General features: G+C 47.0%; 1 protein-coding gene across 2 annotated transcripts in view; it reads left to right on the top strand.

Moving 5' to 3' along the window:
• The window catches only part of SVEP1 (sushi, von Willebrand factor type A, EGF and pentraxin domain containing 1), a 148,697-nt gene that overhangs the window by 61,532 nt on the left and 69,468 nt on the right, over positions 1-17,697 (top strand). For both annotated transcript variants that reach the window (XM_035140343.2, XM_035140342.2), the window contains exons 12-19: positions 6,787-6,981; positions 9,551-9,672; positions 10,260-10,368; positions 11,667-11,858; positions 12,393-12,626; positions 14,052-14,213; positions 15,803-15,964; positions 16,628-16,789. In XM_035140343.2, coding sequence (XP_034996234.2) covers positions 6,787-6,981; positions 9,551-9,672; positions 10,260-10,368; positions 11,667-11,858; positions 12,393-12,626; positions 14,052-14,213; positions 15,803-15,964; positions 16,628-16,789 — 1,338 coding nt within the window. The remainder of the gene's footprint in view (positions 1-6,786; positions 6,982-9,550; positions 9,673-10,259; positions 10,369-11,666; positions 11,859-12,392; positions 12,627-14,051; positions 14,214-15,802; positions 15,965-16,627; positions 16,790-17,697) is intronic.

The raw sequence follows: 17,697 nt of genomic DNA, 5'->3' as shown, positions 1-17,697 counted from the left end.
TACATTTGAAATGGCTTGCACAGTTTATGGGTACAGGGGTGCCTCACACGACGAATTTAATTCATTCCATGAGTCAATTCGTGTCACAGTGGCCGGAGTGGACTACTTCAGAGTAACGACGCTACGCAGCTCTGCATTTTATTCTTTTATTGGTGCTGCGTATTTACAGTGCTCAAGTCATTGCTATTTACACGGAGCGATGTTGTCAGTCGGTTTCAGAACCTCCTAATGGCTTTTGGCGCGTCTTTCTCCAACACAAAAGCTTTGGCAGACCCATCCTCTTGCCCCTCCTCTTCCTGCGTAATTCTGGAGTTGGGGGGATGGGTCTTCCCCCCTTACTTGCCCCTTCCTGTCCCACCTGGGACCCTGGCTCCTCTACCTTGCCTGAGCCTCGGACACGACTTCCTGCTTCCCCACTGGAATCGGAACTCTCCCTGCTTTCCCCTTTGCTCGGGGACGGGCTTGAACTCAGGAGGGGAGGGACTTCGCGATATCCCCTGTCCCTCACATCCACCCCCTCCCAAGCTCTCCTTCACCCCTCCCCAGGCCCCCCCCATGTGTCGGTGACGACTGGAAGCCTAAAAACTCGGTGCTCTCCGAGCCCGTTGGTGTGAACACCTCCCCCCAGTCCTGCGAGCCCCCCCCTTCCGCCTGGGAGGACGGGAATCCCAAAAAGTCCGTGGCGTCAGAGCTGGTGGGGGTAAAAATGTTTTGCCAATCTGCTCCTTCCTCTGACTGGGTGGATCTTGGCGACACCCATACCTCATCCTCCGGTTCCTCAAACTCCGCTTCCCAGCGCCATGGTGAGCTGTTCTCCCGTGCCTCCTCCTCCTCCCCCTCCCTTTCCATGTGCCAGGGCTTGGGTCTGTGGGGAAAGAGGGCGTGAAATTCTTCCACCAAGAATTCCTCCTGTATCTGAGTGGCGGGAACCCATTCATTCTGGGACGGTGGAGCATCCTCCCATGCCATGAGGTACTCCAGGCCCCCCACCCCCCACCTTGAATCCAGGATGGCCGTGGCCTCATTGAGTTGCTCCCTGCTTTCCCTCTCCCCCCCTCCCTCGGGGGTTTGTTCGCTGTCTCTGAGCCTGCTGCTTTCCCTGTACGGCGACAGCAGCGATCTATGAAACACTGGATGCACCCTCATGTCCTCTGGCAGTGCCAGCCTGTATGCCACCGGGTTGACCTGTTGCGTGACCGTGAAGGGGCCCAGCCATTTGGGTGCCAGCTTTTTGCACCTCCCTCTGGTGGGAAGGCCCTCCGAGGACAACCACACCTTGTCCCCCACCCTGATGACCTCCCCTTGTCGCCTGTGGCGATCTGCCCCCTTTTTGTACGCTTCCTTGGCCCTCTCCAAGTGTTCTCTGAGCTGCTGGTGCACCGTCTCCAGTTCCTCTGCCCAATCCTCAGCCTGTGGGCCCTCCTCCTCCTCCTCCCTCTCCCTCTCTGGGAAAGATCTGAGGTCGCGCCCGTAATTGGCCTTAAAGGGCGACACCCCTGTGGAGACGTGCACTGCATTGTTGTAGGCAAATTCTGCTAGTGGCAAGCGATCCACCCAGTCCGTTTGCCGCTGGCTGACGTAGCATCTCAGGTACTGCTGCAGAATGGCGTTGACCCTCTCCGCTTGTCCGTTGGTCTGCGGGTGTCTAGCCGTCGACAAGCTGACCTCCACCTGCAGGAGGTTCATGAGCCGCCGCCAGAACCTGGAAACAAATTGGCGGCCACGATCCGAAATAACCCTTAAAGGTAATCCATGCAGTCTGAAAATGTGATCAACAAACAGTTTGGCTGTCTCTTCTGCCGAGACTGCCCTGGCACACGGTATAAAGTGACACATTTTGGACATGAGGTCCACCACCACCAACACTGCAGTCTTACCCCTGGACGAAGGCAGATCTGTGATGAAGTCCATGGACACCACTTCCCACGGCCTGTGTGGTGTGGCTAAGGGCTCCAGCAACCCTGGTGGCGCTGCTCTGACCACCTTCGCCCGCTGGCAGGTGGTACAGCCCCTTACATAGTCTCGAACATCTTCCCTCACCCCTGGCCACCAGAAGTGTCTCATGACTAGGTGAGTGGTCTTGTCCCTTCCAAAATGCCCCGCTGTAGGGTTGTCGTGCATCTGCTTGAGGACCGTACGTCGAAGCTGGGTGGTGGGTAGGTACAGCGCACCCTTGTAGAAAAGCAGCCCTCTGCGTTCTGCAAAGTCTTTTGCCTGCTCCCTCCCCCCTCTCAGTTCTCTGAAGATGCGGTTGGCAAATTCATCCGCTGCCGTCAGTGCTGTGAGTTCTGCCTCGCTCACCACTGCTGCTCCGCAGGACCATGCCGACGGGGGGAAAATGTGCCTTGGGGCTGGTGGCGCCTCCTCCTCCATGTACTCTGGCTTGCGGGAGAGGGCATCCGCCCTGACATTCTGCTCTCCTGGGATGTAGTGTATGGAGAAGTTGAAGTTCGAGAAGAACTCCGCCCACCGTATCTGCCGCTGGTTGAGCACCCTGGCAGTTCTCCAGAACTCCAGGTTCTTGTGGTCTGTGCACACCTGGATGGGGTGCTTGGCGCCCACCAGGAAGTGTCTCCAGTGCTGGAACGCCGCGTGGATCGCAAGAAGTTCCCGATCAAAAACTGTGTAGTTTCGCTCGGGCTGGGTCAACTTCCTGGAGAAGAAGGCACAGGGTCTCCACTCTCTGTTGGCGTCCAGTTGCAACAAAATGGCGCCCACAGCCTTATCAGAAGCATCTGTTTCAATGCGTAGGGGCGCGTCCTGAACCACGTGGAACAGGTTCTGGTCTGAGGCGAACACCCTCTTGAGGCTTTCGAACGCTGCTTGCGCCTCTGGTGTCCACCTGAACTTCTGCTTGCCTCTCAGGCAGTCAGTGATGGGAGCCGTAACTCGAGAGAAGTTCTTGATGAACTTCCTGTAGAAGTTGGCAAAGCCTAGTAGGCGTTGGGCATCTTTGCGCGTCCTGGGGCTGTGCCAGTCCAGGATGGTCTGCACCTTGTCCTTGTCCATTGCCAGCCCCTTGTCTGACAGCTTGTAGCCCAGGAAGTCCACCTCCTTGGTGTGAAACTTGCACTTCTCCAGCTTCACATACAGGTGGTTCTCCTTCAGGCGCTGTAACACCTCCCTGACGTCCTTCACGTGCTGCACTGGGTCGTTGGAGTAAATAAGGATGTCATCCAGAAAGACCAAGCATTTCCTGAAGAGTAGGGACCCCAGGACGTGGTGCATGAAGGCCTGGAAGCATGCTGAGCCCCCTTGCAACCCGAAGGGCATCACCAGATATTCAAAAGAGCCCAGAGGCGTGAACATCGTGGTTTTCCACTCATCGCCTTCCCGGATCCTGATCAAGTTGTACGCCCCCCTCAGGTCTAGCTTGGTGAAAATCTTGCCTCTGCGTGCCGCTGTCAGGAGATCATCCACTCTGGGCATGGGGAAAGCCACTGGCTCTGTCACCGAATTCAGCCGTCTAAAATCCACCACAAGACGGCGCTGTTGCGTGTCTTTCTTGTCCACCCAGAAGACCGGGCTGCCCCCTGCTGCCTTGCTTTCTCTGATGAACCCCCGCTTGAGGTTCTTGTCGATAAAAGCGCGCAGATCCTCCAGTTCCTGGTCTGACATGGCGTACAGCTTGGCTGGGGGTATAGTTGCCCCAGGCACCAGGTTGATCTGGCAGTCAAAAGGCCTGTGTGGGGGCAGGTGGTCGGACTCCGCTTCACTGAAGACCTCCTGCAGGTCCCAGTATGGTTTGGGTATCGCCTCACCCCCTTTGACGTGCATGGTGGCCACCGTGGCTATCGGAGGCCCCTCCCCTGGTTGGTGCTGCATGCAATGTTCCAGGCAAAAGTCCGATCCAAAAGTGATGCATCTCTGATGCCAACTTATGGAGGGGTCGTGGCGCGCCAGCCAGCTCATGCCCAAAACGATTGGGGGGTCTGAGATGGTGGTGACGTTGAATGCCAGTGTCTCTGAGTGCCTTCCAACCGTCATTCTCATGGGGGGGGTTTGATGAGTGATGGCCCCTCCCAGCAGCTCTCTGCCGTCAATGGTTGCCACGTGCAGAGGAAAATCCAGCTGCAGAAGCTGGATCTGGTGCTCTTCTGCAAAGTTTCTCGAGAAGAAGTTGGCTGAGGCACCACTGTCAATTAGGGCGAGGACCGTCAATGGATAGCCATTTGGGAGCGTGAGCGTCACTTCTAGAACCACTCCTGCTCTGGGAGGGGTGGGCTGGCTCTGCTCCTCTCTGTGCGGGTGGGTGGGCTGGGGCTGTTGTCTGCTGACTGTGCCTGGCTGCCGCCCCTTGTCTCCTGCAGCCAGGCTTTCCCGTTTCCCTGCTGTGGTGCTGCGTCAGTGGGGGAGGGCACAACCGTTCCCGCCTTTCCTTGCCACTCCCTGCGATGTGGGCAGTCTCTGACGAGATGCTGGGGGGAGTTGCAGAGAAAGCAATTCCCACCCCTTCCCTCCTTGCGTCTTGGCGCCGCTGGGGTTTGAAAAGCCCGCGCGCGCGCGCTATCAATCTGCATGGGTTCCTGGTCCTGACTGGCCCCAGGCGTGGCTTGAAAGGGTTGTTGAGGGAGTGGCTTCTCCTGCGACCGTGGGAACCAAGCCCGCTTTGCGCGCGTTGCTTGCTTGTCGCTCCATCTGGATTCCTGCCTCACCCCCACCGCCAGAGCCGCTTTGCTCAGTTGATCCATATTACTGGGCTTTGGACCTCTCGAGAGCTCATCCTTCACCTCCTCATGCAACCCCAAGTAAAACGCCGCTTGCATTGGGGCAGACTCCAGATCCCACCCCAATCTGTGCACCAGCATGGTGAATTTCGCCCAATACGCGCGAACTGTCATATTTCCTTGGCGTAAATTATGAAGTTCCTCCTTAGTCTGGTCCATATGACTATCGGACGAATACATCGTTTTCAAACCTTCTAGAAATAGTTTGACATTCTTCATGCAAGGATTCCTTGTTGCAATTAACGGTCTTAGCCACTCCCTGGCCGCCCCTGTAAGGTGCTCCACAATAAACGCTACTCTGTGCTCATCATCAGGGAACTCATCGTGGTGCAGCTCAAGAGCATACACAATCTCAGTCTCAAAGCCCTGAAACTCCTTCGGGTCTCCATTGAACTTGCTTACTAGGGTCCCGGCTCTCCTTCCTGGCAGCACTTGGACTTGGGGTGCCCCTCCCGCCTTGTTTTTCTCTGCATCCAGCTTGTTTTGGAGGTCTACCGCCACCGCCCTTAAATGCTGCTCTTTTTCCTGGAGCTCTCTCACCTGTTCCGCAAGTTGTAGCCGGTCGTCCTGGACCTTCTTAGTCTCCTCTTTAGCTGCCTTCAATTCTCCCTGCGCCTGCAGCGACAGCTGTTGCAGTTCTAGCTGGGCTTGCTCAGCGATCTGCCGCCACTTCTCCGCCTCTGACACGCTCATCCCGGCAACTCCAAAGTAGCCCAAAAATGATTAGGAGGTTGCTGTCACAGTGGCCGGAGTGGACTACTTCAGAGTAACGACGCTACGCAGCTCTGCATTTTATTCTTTTATTGGTGCTGCGTATTTACAGTGCTCAAGTCATTGCTATTTACACGGAGCGATGTTGTCAGTCGGTTTCAGAACCTCCTAATGGCTTTTGGCGCGTCTTTCTCCAACACAAAAGCTTTGGCAGACCCATCCTCTTGCCCCTCCTCTTCCTGCGTAATTCTGGAGTTGGGGGGATGGGTCTTCCCCCCTTACTTGCCCCTTCCTGTCCCACCTGGGACCCTGGCTCCTCTACCTTGCCTGAGCCTCGGACACGACTTCCTGCTTCCCCACTGGAATCGGAACTCTCCCTGCTTTCCCCTTTGCTCGGGGACGGGCTTGAACTCAGGAGGGGAGGGACTTCGCGATATCCCCTGTCCCTCACAATTCGTTTTATGAAAAATTTATCTTGCGAATCGCGGTTTCCCATAGGGATGCATTGAAATGTCTTTTTTTGCCCATAGGAACGCATTAATTAAATTTCAGTGCATTCCTATGGGAAACCGCGATTCGCAAGACGAATTTTTCGCAAAACAAATTCGTCTTGCAAGTCACCATCAGATCGCAAGACACATTCGTCTTGCGGAAAATTCATCTTGCATGGCATTCACCTTGCGAGGTACCACTGTATTTCCAAAATTCTCCTCCTCTGAATTTCTCTTTTGTACTTAAGAGTTCCAAGTTTTCCATTAATTGGTTGTTGTTGCTTTAATTTCTGGATTGTATACAGAGTGCAGTCTGCCGTAGCTTTAAGCTCCTTTAGTTAATTTGTGTTTTCTCTCCCCGATGAACAAAATAGCGATCTTGATGCGACCCTACGTACAGCTACGTCAACCTTTTTGTGTGGGGTGATTTGTCAATGTGCAGGCGTGCCTGTGCTCATCGTTAAAACACTGCAGAAAAAAAGACTCTTGCTGCAATCGTACATACAATCACATCAAGATTCCTTTGTTGTAGTGTTTAGAAATGGCCACGCACCCATGGGTGCTATACAGGGGAAAGGAGATAGATGCAAATGAACTCGTAAGTTGTGGGAAATATCACATGCTCTGCTTCCAGAATTAATTTTAGAAATTCTCCCAGGAGGAGAATTCAGGAGGAGTGGAACTGAGAAGAAGATCGCAGAGCAATCAAAGGTACAGAACTTTGGGGTGGGGTGGGGGATCTCGTCCTTGTGTACCACAGGTTCAATATCCAGAATAAAGGTGATTTGCATTTTTAATGCCAAGAGGAAGCACGAGAGCCTTCCTCTATTGTTTTCTCTTTTTTCCCCTTTCCCCAGGCTCTCCTTGTGAAATCCCCTTTACCCCAGTAAACGGGGATTTTATATGCACAGAAGACAAGACTGGAGTTAATTGCACATTACGTTGCATGGCTGGATATGACTTCACATCAGGTTCCAATGAAAATTACTATTGTGCCTACAAAGATGGTATCTGGAATCCACCGTATTCTACAGAATGGCCTGACTGTTCTCGTAAGGTTTATTATGTATTTTGATTTCCAAGGACCTAGTGCATTCTTTGTCTAGGTGATACAGGAACTGGGAAGTGGGCATTATATTAGAAGAAACCGAGGCTTCAGTCTGAAGTCCTGGTTCTAATAAAACCTACAGTATAAGCAACCACAGCTAGGATTGAGAACGGCTGAGAAATTGCTGGAACTATTTCTGTTTCAAAAACGAAAAAGATGGGGCTGTGTTATTTAACAGAGATTCAGCGGCTGATCCAGACCCCTGGGAGAGTTCTTATCTTCCCTTTCCTGCTAACCTCTTCAGTGACACACACAGGGGAGGAACTGGATTAGATGTCTAGCTATTAAGCAAATACTGAAATGTCAGCAAAATACCTTCCTTCTTAATTGTTAGAAATATGACTCCTAATTCAAAGCACGTTTTTTAAAATTATTATAACAAATACATTTAGCCACCTACTGCCTCCCAGGAAGCATGCTTAGGGTCTCAGGCAGTGTCATGCTGGCCTGGTTTGCAAGTCATGGTAATAATAATCATCATCATCATCATCATCATCATCATCATCATCATTTATTTATACCCCACCCATCTGGCTGGGTTTCCCCAGCCACTCTGAGTGACTTCCAACCAAATATTTAAAACAATACAGCATCAAACATTAAAAACTTCCCTAAACAGGGCCACCTTCAGTTGTCTTTTAAAAGTAAAATAGTTGCTGCTTATTGCCTTGACATCTGCTGGGAGGGCGTTCCACAGGGCAGGGAACCAGGCAGAGGGCCTAAACCAAGAAGGCCCTCTGCCCTGTAACTTGGCTTCTCGCAATGAGGGAACCGCCAGAAGGCCCTCGATGCTGGACCTCAGTGTCTGGGCAGAACAATGGGGGTGGAGACGTTCCTTCAGGTATACAGGACTGAGGCCGTTTAGGGCTTTCAAGGTCAGTACCAATACTTTGAATTGTGCTCGGAAACGTACTGGGAGCCAGTGTAGATCTCTCAGGACCGGTTTTATGTGGTCCCGGCAGCCGCTCACAGTCACCAATCTAGCTGCTGCATTCTGGATTAATTGCAGTTTCTGAGTCACCTTCAAAGGTAGCCCCACGTAGAGCACATTGCAGTAATCCAACAGTCATGGTAAGCCAGATTTTGGTTTACTATGAGTGTGTGAACATGCTGGCTCCCATTGGAGACCTTATAACCTGCTTTTCTCTTCCCAATCTTTTTAGATCAGGGTTTGGCTTAGCATGCTATCCAGACATGGATTGTAGTTAAAGTCTCCTCTCTTTAACCTTGGCTCACAACCACAAGGAAGAGGCCTTACCCAAGATTTGGATGACATGCTAAGTCAAGCCATGGATGCCACTCCTAAACAGCCCAAGAAGGAACAAAGTGGCCACTATCTCCTCCTCAAGAGCCAACCATGTTTGGACCAAGTCATGGTTTAGCTTAGTGTGTCATGTGAACATGCCAAAATATGCGATTGGAACACAATCGCAACTTGGAAGTCGAACGGAAGTCTGTTCAACTTCCAAAACGTTCGGAAACCAAAGTGCGGTTTCCGATTGGCTGCAGGAAGCTCCTGCAGCCAATCGGAAGCAGCGCTAGACGTTTGGCTTCCGGAAATCGTTCGAAAGCCGGAACACTCACTTCCGGGTTTCAATCGTTTGGGAGCCGATTTGTTCAGAAGCCAAGGCGTTCGAGATCCAAGGTATGACTGTAATTCTTACATACTTGCTGATAGTAGTCAGATACAAGTTATTCATTGTAACTGGTTTCTTCACTTCTTGCTTATGGAAACAAAACCAGAAAATTTCCCATTTTGACATAAAATACCTAACAAAATTTTGTATACACGAGGCTAACATACTTTTCAGACAGCCCCACCCCCACCCCCAGCCGCTCCCTGCCACCCTGTTTAACTTCAGGAACATGGTGAAGACTATTTTTTATTACTATATATAAGCTTTTTAAGTATTAAATAAGTACTTATTTAAAGTAAACTTTTCTCATGTTATGGGAGAGGGCCTTCTCAGTGGTGCTGCTCCCAGACTCCATAACTCCCCGCCCCCCGGTGAAACTAGACTGGCTTGCTCCTTTTTGTCCTTCCATTGGCAGGTGAAGATGTTATTGTTTTAACAGGCTTTTAATTGACTGCTTTTAATGAAACGGCTGGTGTTGTGCTATTTACATTTTAATTATTTGTATGTTTTAAACAGGTTTTATATGTGCATGTAGTTTTTAATTCTATTAATGTTTATTTATTTTTAATGCCCCCCCTTAGCAATTCTTGGTTTTATCTGTAAGCCACCTTGAGTCCATAGCTGCCAAGTTCTCCCTTTTTTTAAAGGGATTTTCCCTTATGCTGAATAGGCTTCCTTGCGAGAAAAGGGAAAACTTGGCAGCTATGCTTGAGTCCCCTTAGGGAGGGAAAGTGGGGGTATAAATAAATATATAACAATATTATAATCATCTTAACTGACTTATCATTTTTTAAAAATCTCTTTTGTACACTGCTTGGAAGCGGTATATGAATCGTTTAAATAAACGAAGAATCATCCCGTACCCATTTTTTTCAGTGAATCGCTTGGCAAACCATGGTTTCAAATCCTTTGAGATGCTGTACAAAGCAACGCGATGTGACGACAGCAACCTTCTTAAAAATTTCGGGGACGCTTTTCAGAGCGCGCTTGGTAAAATGGTGGGTTAGTAATGCACCATCTTTTAAAAAGTAATTATTATCATTTCATGAATTGAATTGCTTGCCCCCGAAATGTTGAGCACACAAAATGTACAGCAGAGCGACAATATTTAATTTCAGGAGTAAATTTTCTATAGCTCAAATACAGGCACTTGTCTAATAATTGCAATAGTTTGTACCGTTTGAATAAGATGTGTTTATATTCCTAAACCAAGCCTGTTTCCTACCTTTCAGTTTATGAAAGCTACTGGCTAATGGAACAGTTATTTCTTATTCGGAAAATGATATTTAAATTAGGTAATCACTGGGAAGTTAAAGCTTTGTATTTAAAGAAGTATGTTAAATTAAGAGGTATGTGTTGTTCTGTCCATGCAAAGCACTACAGTTTGACAGATAGAATGTGCTGTTCTGGGGGGAATCTCTCAATTCCCCCCCCCCCGAGGCAATTTGGGGGGGCACGGGGGGAGGAGAGGGGGAATGCCCCCCCCGTGCAAGCAGAAGTCCTTGCATAGGACTTTGACTTACAGAAATAATCAGGCAGTTCCTTCCCAGTGTTTTCACTGTTACTCTTAAATCTTGGCTCATAGGTTCCATCGTTTTGCAATGACGTCGATGACATTGACTGCAGGCTGGAGGATCTGCCACAGAAACATTGCTTAGAATATAATTATGACTATGAAAATGGCTTTGCCATTGGTAAGTGAATTATTTTGTTAGCCTAAATAAGAAGGGGACCATTCAGCAATCCTGAAGATGTACTCATCCATCTAGCAAATCTCGATTTTGGTCTGACTATGAAATCATTGCAACCACATGTTTGAGCCCTGGACAAAGAAAAGTGAGGCGTGGGTTTTTTGGGGGGGGGGGCATAGTTTGCAGATATGATTCAGAGTAGAGAACTTTTGCTTCACTCCATATTCCCATTTTCCTTCTTGTTTTGAAAGAACAGTTATGGCGCTCTGTTGAATTCATTTCAGCATAATGTGCAGCAAGGACTGCCTACTACTACTACTAATAATAATAATTATTATTTATTTATTTATACCCCACCATACCTGCCAAGTCCCGGACTGCAGAATCCGGGACCGGCAGCCGCATGACACCGGAAGTTGCGTCTACGCACTTCTGGACATGTGTAGATACGACTTTTGACGCCGGCACCAGCTATTTTCGGTGCCCATAGATGGGCAAAGCAGAAAAAAATGGCTGCCGGCAGGAAAATAATAAGGGAGAATAACGAGAGACGAAGAGATATGGGGGACCGCTGGGAAATGTATGAAAAACGGGGGTTTCCCGAGGAAAACGGGGTACTTGGCAGCTATGTATCCCGCCCATCTGGCTGGGTTTCCCCAGCCACTCTGGGTGGCTCCCAACAAAACATTAAAAATACAATAAAGCATCAAATATTAAAAACTTCCCTAAACAGGGCTGCCTTCAGATGTCTTCTAAAAGTCAGATACAGTGGTACCTCGGTTTACAAACTTAATCCGTTCCGGAAGTCCGTTCTTAAACCAAAGCTGTTCTTAAACCGAAGCGCGCTTTCCCTAATGAGGCCTCCCGCTGCCGGTGCTATTCCACTATTCGGCTTCCGTTCGTAGACCGAGGTAAAGTTTGCTAACCGGAACACCTACTGGTACTTTCGGTTTTGTGGAGTTTCTATACCGGATAGTTCATTAACAGGGCTGATCTTATACTGAGGTGCCACTGTAGTTGTTTATTTCCTTGACATCTGATGGGAGGGAGTTCCACAGGGCAGGCGCCACCACCAAGAAGGCCCTCTGCCTGGTTCCCTGCCTCTGCTGGATACATTTTCTGAAATCAAGTCAGATTTCTACATACAGTGAGGTCTTTTCATTTTCTTCTTTCAACGATTTTGCAATGCTTCATTTGTGTGTGTGTGTGTGTGTGTGTGTGTGTGTGTGTGTGTTGGCATCCTTGGGAGTTGTTGCTCTATTATCATTGTGATATTTCCTCTTCATACTAATGACTGCCAGGTCCTGGTGGCTGGGGTGGAGCAAATCGGCTAGATTATTCATATGATGATTTCCTCGAAGCAGTTCCTGGAGAAGAGAAACCTAAACCACTATCTGGTTCGGTGAATGTGGCACACTCCCGGGTCAAAAGGCACAAAAAAATAAATGTGCCCACATCAGACCACAAAATAAAGTTGGTTTTTAATATAACTGGTAAGGAAAACCCTCTTTTTTCCATTATTTTTTATAAAATATTGTTTATCGGGTGAAACATTTCATACTGTGCCTGGTATAAAAACAAGAGATTTTCGAGTGAGTTTTAAGAGTGGCTTTTCCTTTTGCCGTGATATTCAGGAGCGGTGTCTAACAATCTGCATATTTGCATTATTGTTATTACAGTAGTACCTCTACTTACGAATTTAATGCATTCCAAACACACATTTGTAAGTCGGAAAAAAATGTAAGTCGAATCCCATAGGAATGCATTGGGAGAAAAAATTCGTAAGTCAAAGCAACCCTATCTAAAAATTCGTAAGTAGAAAAAATCCTATCTAAACCGCATCCAAGATGGCGGACGGAGCTCCGTTTGTAAGTAGAAACATTCGTAAGTAGAGTTATTCGTAAGTAGAGGTACCACTGTATTTTATTCTCTCCTGCTCTGACTTACGGTTTTGTGGGAGTCAACCTTTTCGAGCCTTTGTGTATGTGTGTGAGGTTTGTTTCTTTTTGTTTTCCCCCTAATCCCAGCTAGTGTACCATTGCCTGATGAACGAAATGATACACTGGAATCGGAGAATCAAAGGCGCCTTCTAAAAACACTAGAGACTATCACAAACAGACTGAAAAGAACTCTCAGTAAGGATCCAATGTATTCTTTTCAGTTTTCTTCTGAACTGCTTGTAGCGGACGCCAACTCACTAGAAGCTGAAAAGGCCTTCCTGTTTTGCAGGCCAGGCTCTGTCCTAAGAGGCCGGATGTGTGGTAAGCGAAATTCAGCTTTAAGTCTTTTTCTCGTCCTTAGCTGCAGTAAATAAAAGAAAGGCTACTGCTTTCGAAGGAGAACTTAGAAAGCATGGTAGAATTTTAACAGGTGGCAAAGTTTTCAGTAACGCTGTTCCATTCCCTCTTTCCACTATAAAAGAAAAAACGTGAAAGAGGCGAATTTTCTTAATTTCTTTGTGCAGATTTGGGATATATCTGGATATTTCAGTGCTATGCCCTATGTACAATTTCACAGGACAGCAGTGCTGCTTGTGTGATTGCAAACATTATATTACACTGAATGAAGTCTTCTTTCAAGTTCAAATCTTAACGACTTTGCAGCTGCTTCAGTTCCGCAGTTTATGATCTCATCTCTTCTAGCACGTGCCCGTACATTAGTCCAAATTAAACTCTAATTAACAGGAGAACCTCTGATTCTTAATGGCGGCATTGGGGGGGGGGCTATCGGCAGGTAAAGTGCTTTTTCACCCAGCGCCTCCCTGCCTCCCGCATTCCATGCCAAAGCGAGAGCCAGGTACCAAGACAAACCACGAGTGGAGCCCATTTCCCCCTGTCCCGGGGGTGGTGGTGCTTGCAATGATAATTACCCTCAATCATAATTCACAAGCACAATTCAAAGTGTTGGTGCTGACTTTTAAAGCCCTAAATGGCCTTGGCCCAGTATACCTGAAGGAGCGTCTCCACCCCCATCGTTCAACCCGGACACTGAGGTCCAGCTCCGAGGGCCTTCTGGCGGTTCCCTTACTTCGAGAAGTGAGGTTGCAGGGAACCAGGCAGAGGGCCTTCTCGGTGGTGGTGCCCGCCCTGTGGAACGCCCTCCTGTCAGATGTCAAGGAAATAAACAAATATCTGACTTTTAGAAGACATCTGAAGGCAGCCCTGTTTAGGGAACTTTTTAATGTTTGAAGTTTTCTGTTTTTAAAGTTCTGTTGAAAGCAGCCCAGATTGGCTGGGGAAACCCAGCCAGATTTTTTTTGGGGGGGGGGGTTAGAAATAATAAATTATTATTATATTATTATCAATCATCCTTGTTTTTTCTTCACCAACCATCTCCCGCTGTCATGGGAGCTGCTTCCATTTTAAGGCAGACCGGAACTGGAAGCCTGATTGCAAACATTGCATTATCTGTTTTGTGGCACTTTCAAAGATCAGCTGAAATGGATGCGTTAACTCATCCTTCAGCCAAATTCATACGGCTTTTCTGCAGGTAGGAAATGTTCGAACGGAGGAGCATTCAGCTATGTGAACCCACCCCCCTGCAGTCTGGCTGGTGTAGTTCAGACACTGGTTTTGCATTGCCTTCTGTTGCTTGTGAGAACTGGGCAATGGTCAACAACCACCGTAGACAAAGGTCTTCATTACATTTTCCATGCATAACTATTATTTCGTCCGGTTAAATCGCAGTTAACTGCCCTCTGGGGACTTATTACTCCCTGGAACACCATGCATGTGAAAGCTGCTGGATTGGTTCATACCAAGATGAGGAAGGGCAACTGGAATGCAAGAACTGCCCTTCTGCTAGCTACACTGAATATCTCCATGCCAGAAGTATATCAGAATGTAAAGGTGAGAGGTTAGCAATCATGTAATCCCTTTTAAAAAAGCAACTATGGACTAAAGTTTTTTGTTGAGAGACTGCTTTTTAAATATTTTAATAATATTTAGAAGTAGTTTTAAACAGTTGTGGAGACTAGAACTAAATATTTCAAATAAAAGTCTAGTTTATAGGGTTTTTTGTTGTTGTTTCAGAATTGTGGAATAATAGAGGAAGGGGAAATTGCAAAACTAATATTAAAAGCTCAGCCTTTTTGGGCGGGGAGGTAGAAATCTATTTCTTAATCTGTACTGTTGTAGCCTTATCAGCTACTAAGGGTCCTTTAAGTTGCACCCAGGCAGGCCAGAGACAGTCAATAATGACACCGGGGGTTGAATTCAGAGAAAGAATTTAATTTCTTATTAATAAGAGACTCTAGGTGATCAGCTCACGACAAGAGTAAAGAAACACAAATTGCAAAGCTTCTTATACACTTCTTGGGCTCCTTTCCCCCTCCTTTGGAAATGTGCGCATGCAAGGGGGTCACAAGTACATATAAGGATCTTCCTGTGTCCGGTCCTGTGCATAAACACATGCTGACTCATGCTACCCCGGTAGCATCTTCCAGCGGCCTTGAGTGGGGGGCTTGCCTGTTCTGTGCGTCAGACTGATAGCGTCAGACAAGACAGTCATCAGGCCTTGATAGCTTAGCAGGGCATCCTGTCCAGCCCACATCACCCTTTGGCACACAGAGAGAGGCGAAGGGGGGGAAAGCATTTAAGCAAGACATCCCCAGGATCGGGGGGGGGGGGGTCAACCATACACAATGCAGGCAATGCAAACTATAGGGTGAGATCTTAGCTCAATAACACAATTGGCAAATCTCTCCCTTCACTGTCATTCAACCAAATGACTCGAAGGCAGTTGACAACCCTGAGTGATATTCAGCATGACGTGGACTTCCTCATCCTCTCCATGCGACAGGACTTCCTCATCCTCTCCAACCATCCACCCTCCTCAGCTCCTTTCTGAAAGGTTCCCCCAACACTTGGGGATGGGGCACACAAGGCGTAGGAGGAGGAAGAGAGGGAGAAGTCCTTTTGCACCAGCAGAAGCCCGTTTCAGGTAGCCACAGTTGAATATCACTCAATAAAAAATGGCAATGAAACCAACAAAATCAGTAGATCGGGCATGAAACAAGAAACCAGCAGTAAGAACAGCAGATTGAAACAATTATAACTCAAAACCTCAACACAAGTAGTTCTCAGCCTTTTGTCTCTCCCTCGACTGTTGATCCAATGCGACTGGTATACTGTAATAGGTGTGTTTGACTGAAAAGACCAATCACCAAATGGACTTCTTTATTCTTTCGGCTTCACGTTTTGCCTAACTGCTCAGCGCTCACAGTAAGTGCAATGCACAGTAAGTGCAATGCTCTGTGCCAATTGCATTTTGCAAGCAGTTGTGGTGCGCAGATTCTCTGGGCTTGTAAGTGGCCAGTTTTACATTGTGTTTCAGAGGTTATTCTGCCTTTGGCTCCTTGGGCTATTGGCTGTTGTCCTTGATGCATATTTGAAGCTAGGCATTGCTTAATTCTGGTGTATTGTTCTTCCCTAATTAGCTGAGTGCAAACCGGGAACCTATTCTCCAAATGGCCTTGAGATCTGCGAATCATGTCCTCTTGGCAAATACCAGCCCGTAACTGGATCCAAGCACTGCATTGCTTGCCCAGAAAGCATGTCAACAGTCAAAAGAGGAGCTGTGGATATATCAGCATGTGGAGGTTTGCGAAATTCAAATTCCGGGAAATAGCATGTTGCTAAACCCTAGGCGGTACAACTTTCCTGATCTCTGAATAATTTGGAATATTTTTGAGTAGCAGCATGCGTTGTATCTTTCTTTTAACTCTGCTTATCGATCCTTTAACTTTATGAAGGAAGGAAAAGACAAGGTTGAACTGAACGTATGGCTTTGAGGTACAGAAAGAATCTCTTTTGGGACAATTTTCCTCCATTGGCAAATATTCCATAGAGATGTCTAATAGTTAACACTGGTACTGTCACATATCACTGATGTCTTAGATAGATTCTTTATTGCGGCTAAAAGCCCACACAAACTGATGTCTTTATTCACTTTTTACATTAAAAAAAAGTTGGGGAAAACTTAGCATTTCATATATGCTTCCTTCCTTCCAGGCCTGCACAAATCATGACTCATCACCCAAGTAAGGTAACCAATTAGGAGTCTGATCTGCCTTCTGTTTTTGCAGCCTAGGTCTCAGCAGAAGTTAATAAAAGGTGTCAGATGTCTAGTCTGGCCTTGAATATCCTCCTCTTCTTCCATCTTGAGAAAAAGGGTCGCCAGTATTTTGTAAAAACAAACAAACAACTATTTACGAAGACGGTATAGTAGTCATTGAAATAGGTTTGTGTTTTGCACTTTGCAGTACCTTGTCCATCTGGAGAATTCTCTCGCTCTGGTTTAATGCCCTGCCACCCTTGTCCCAGGGACTATTATCAACCTGACCCTGGAAAGTCCTATTGCCTGTCTTGCCCATTTTATGGGACTACTACCGTGATCGGCGCCAGGTCTATAACAGACTGTTCAAGTAAGTTATTTTCTTTGGAGAATATGAAAAATTGGCAGTAGGGTTAAGGATCAAACTTACATAGCAATTGTTAGGCATTCTAGGTCAAGACTTGCCAAAAGAGGGACAGAAACTCTTTATAAGATAATAAGATAAGATATCTTTATTGCCATTGTCCCCTTGCGGGAACAACGAAATTACTCGGTTGCTACATCCACTCAGATAAAGCATTCCGCATAATCCAAAATTACAAAACCTAATTAAAAACAGTAAATATAATACAAAATAACAAGTAAAATAAGATGACTTCAAACTCCAGGCTTTCCATTTAAGGCCAAAATCGCTCTAGAGAATAAACTGTTCCTGAGACGGCTCGTTCTTGCCTGCATTGTTCTATATCTCCATCCCGATGGCAGGAGCTCAAAGAAATGGTGACCAGGGTGCGTTGGATTATGTGTGCTACAACTGCGGCCAGGATACTGCTAGCCCATAGATGGAAGAGTGATAAAGTACCAATGGCAAGAAAAACTAGTGGAATATGCCGAAATGGCAAAACTAACTGAAATAATATGAGACAAGGACAATAGAGACTTCAGGAGAGATTGGGAACCATTTATGATATACCTAGAGAAATACCGTAAAGAAGTGAACTCACTAGCAAGTTTTGAGTAAACACTTACAATCAACAAAATATATTTACAATGATGCTGTAAAATATAAGTATAACAACGTTACAAGTTTAAGACATTAAAATTTAAGATATATCAAAGAACGCAGGAGAAGACATTAAAAATAAACCAGAAGAGGAAGTTGAGGGAAGTCATAGGGGGGAGGGGAAAACTGTATCTTTTTCTTTATTTTTATTATATGATGTGATAATTGGATGTTTCCAATACAAAATCTAATAAAATTTGTTTATTAAAAAAAGT

Source organism: Zootoca vivipara, chromosome 16 (genome assembly GCF_963506605.1).
Source record: "Zootoca vivipara chromosome 16, rZooViv1.1, whole genome shotgun sequence".
Taxonomy (NCBI): domain Eukaryota; kingdom Metazoa; phylum Chordata; class Lepidosauria; order Squamata; family Lacertidae; genus Zootoca; species Zootoca vivipara.
The sequence above is the reverse complement of the archived record's forward strand: the minus strand, read 5'-3'. Positions and strand labels throughout refer to the sequence as shown.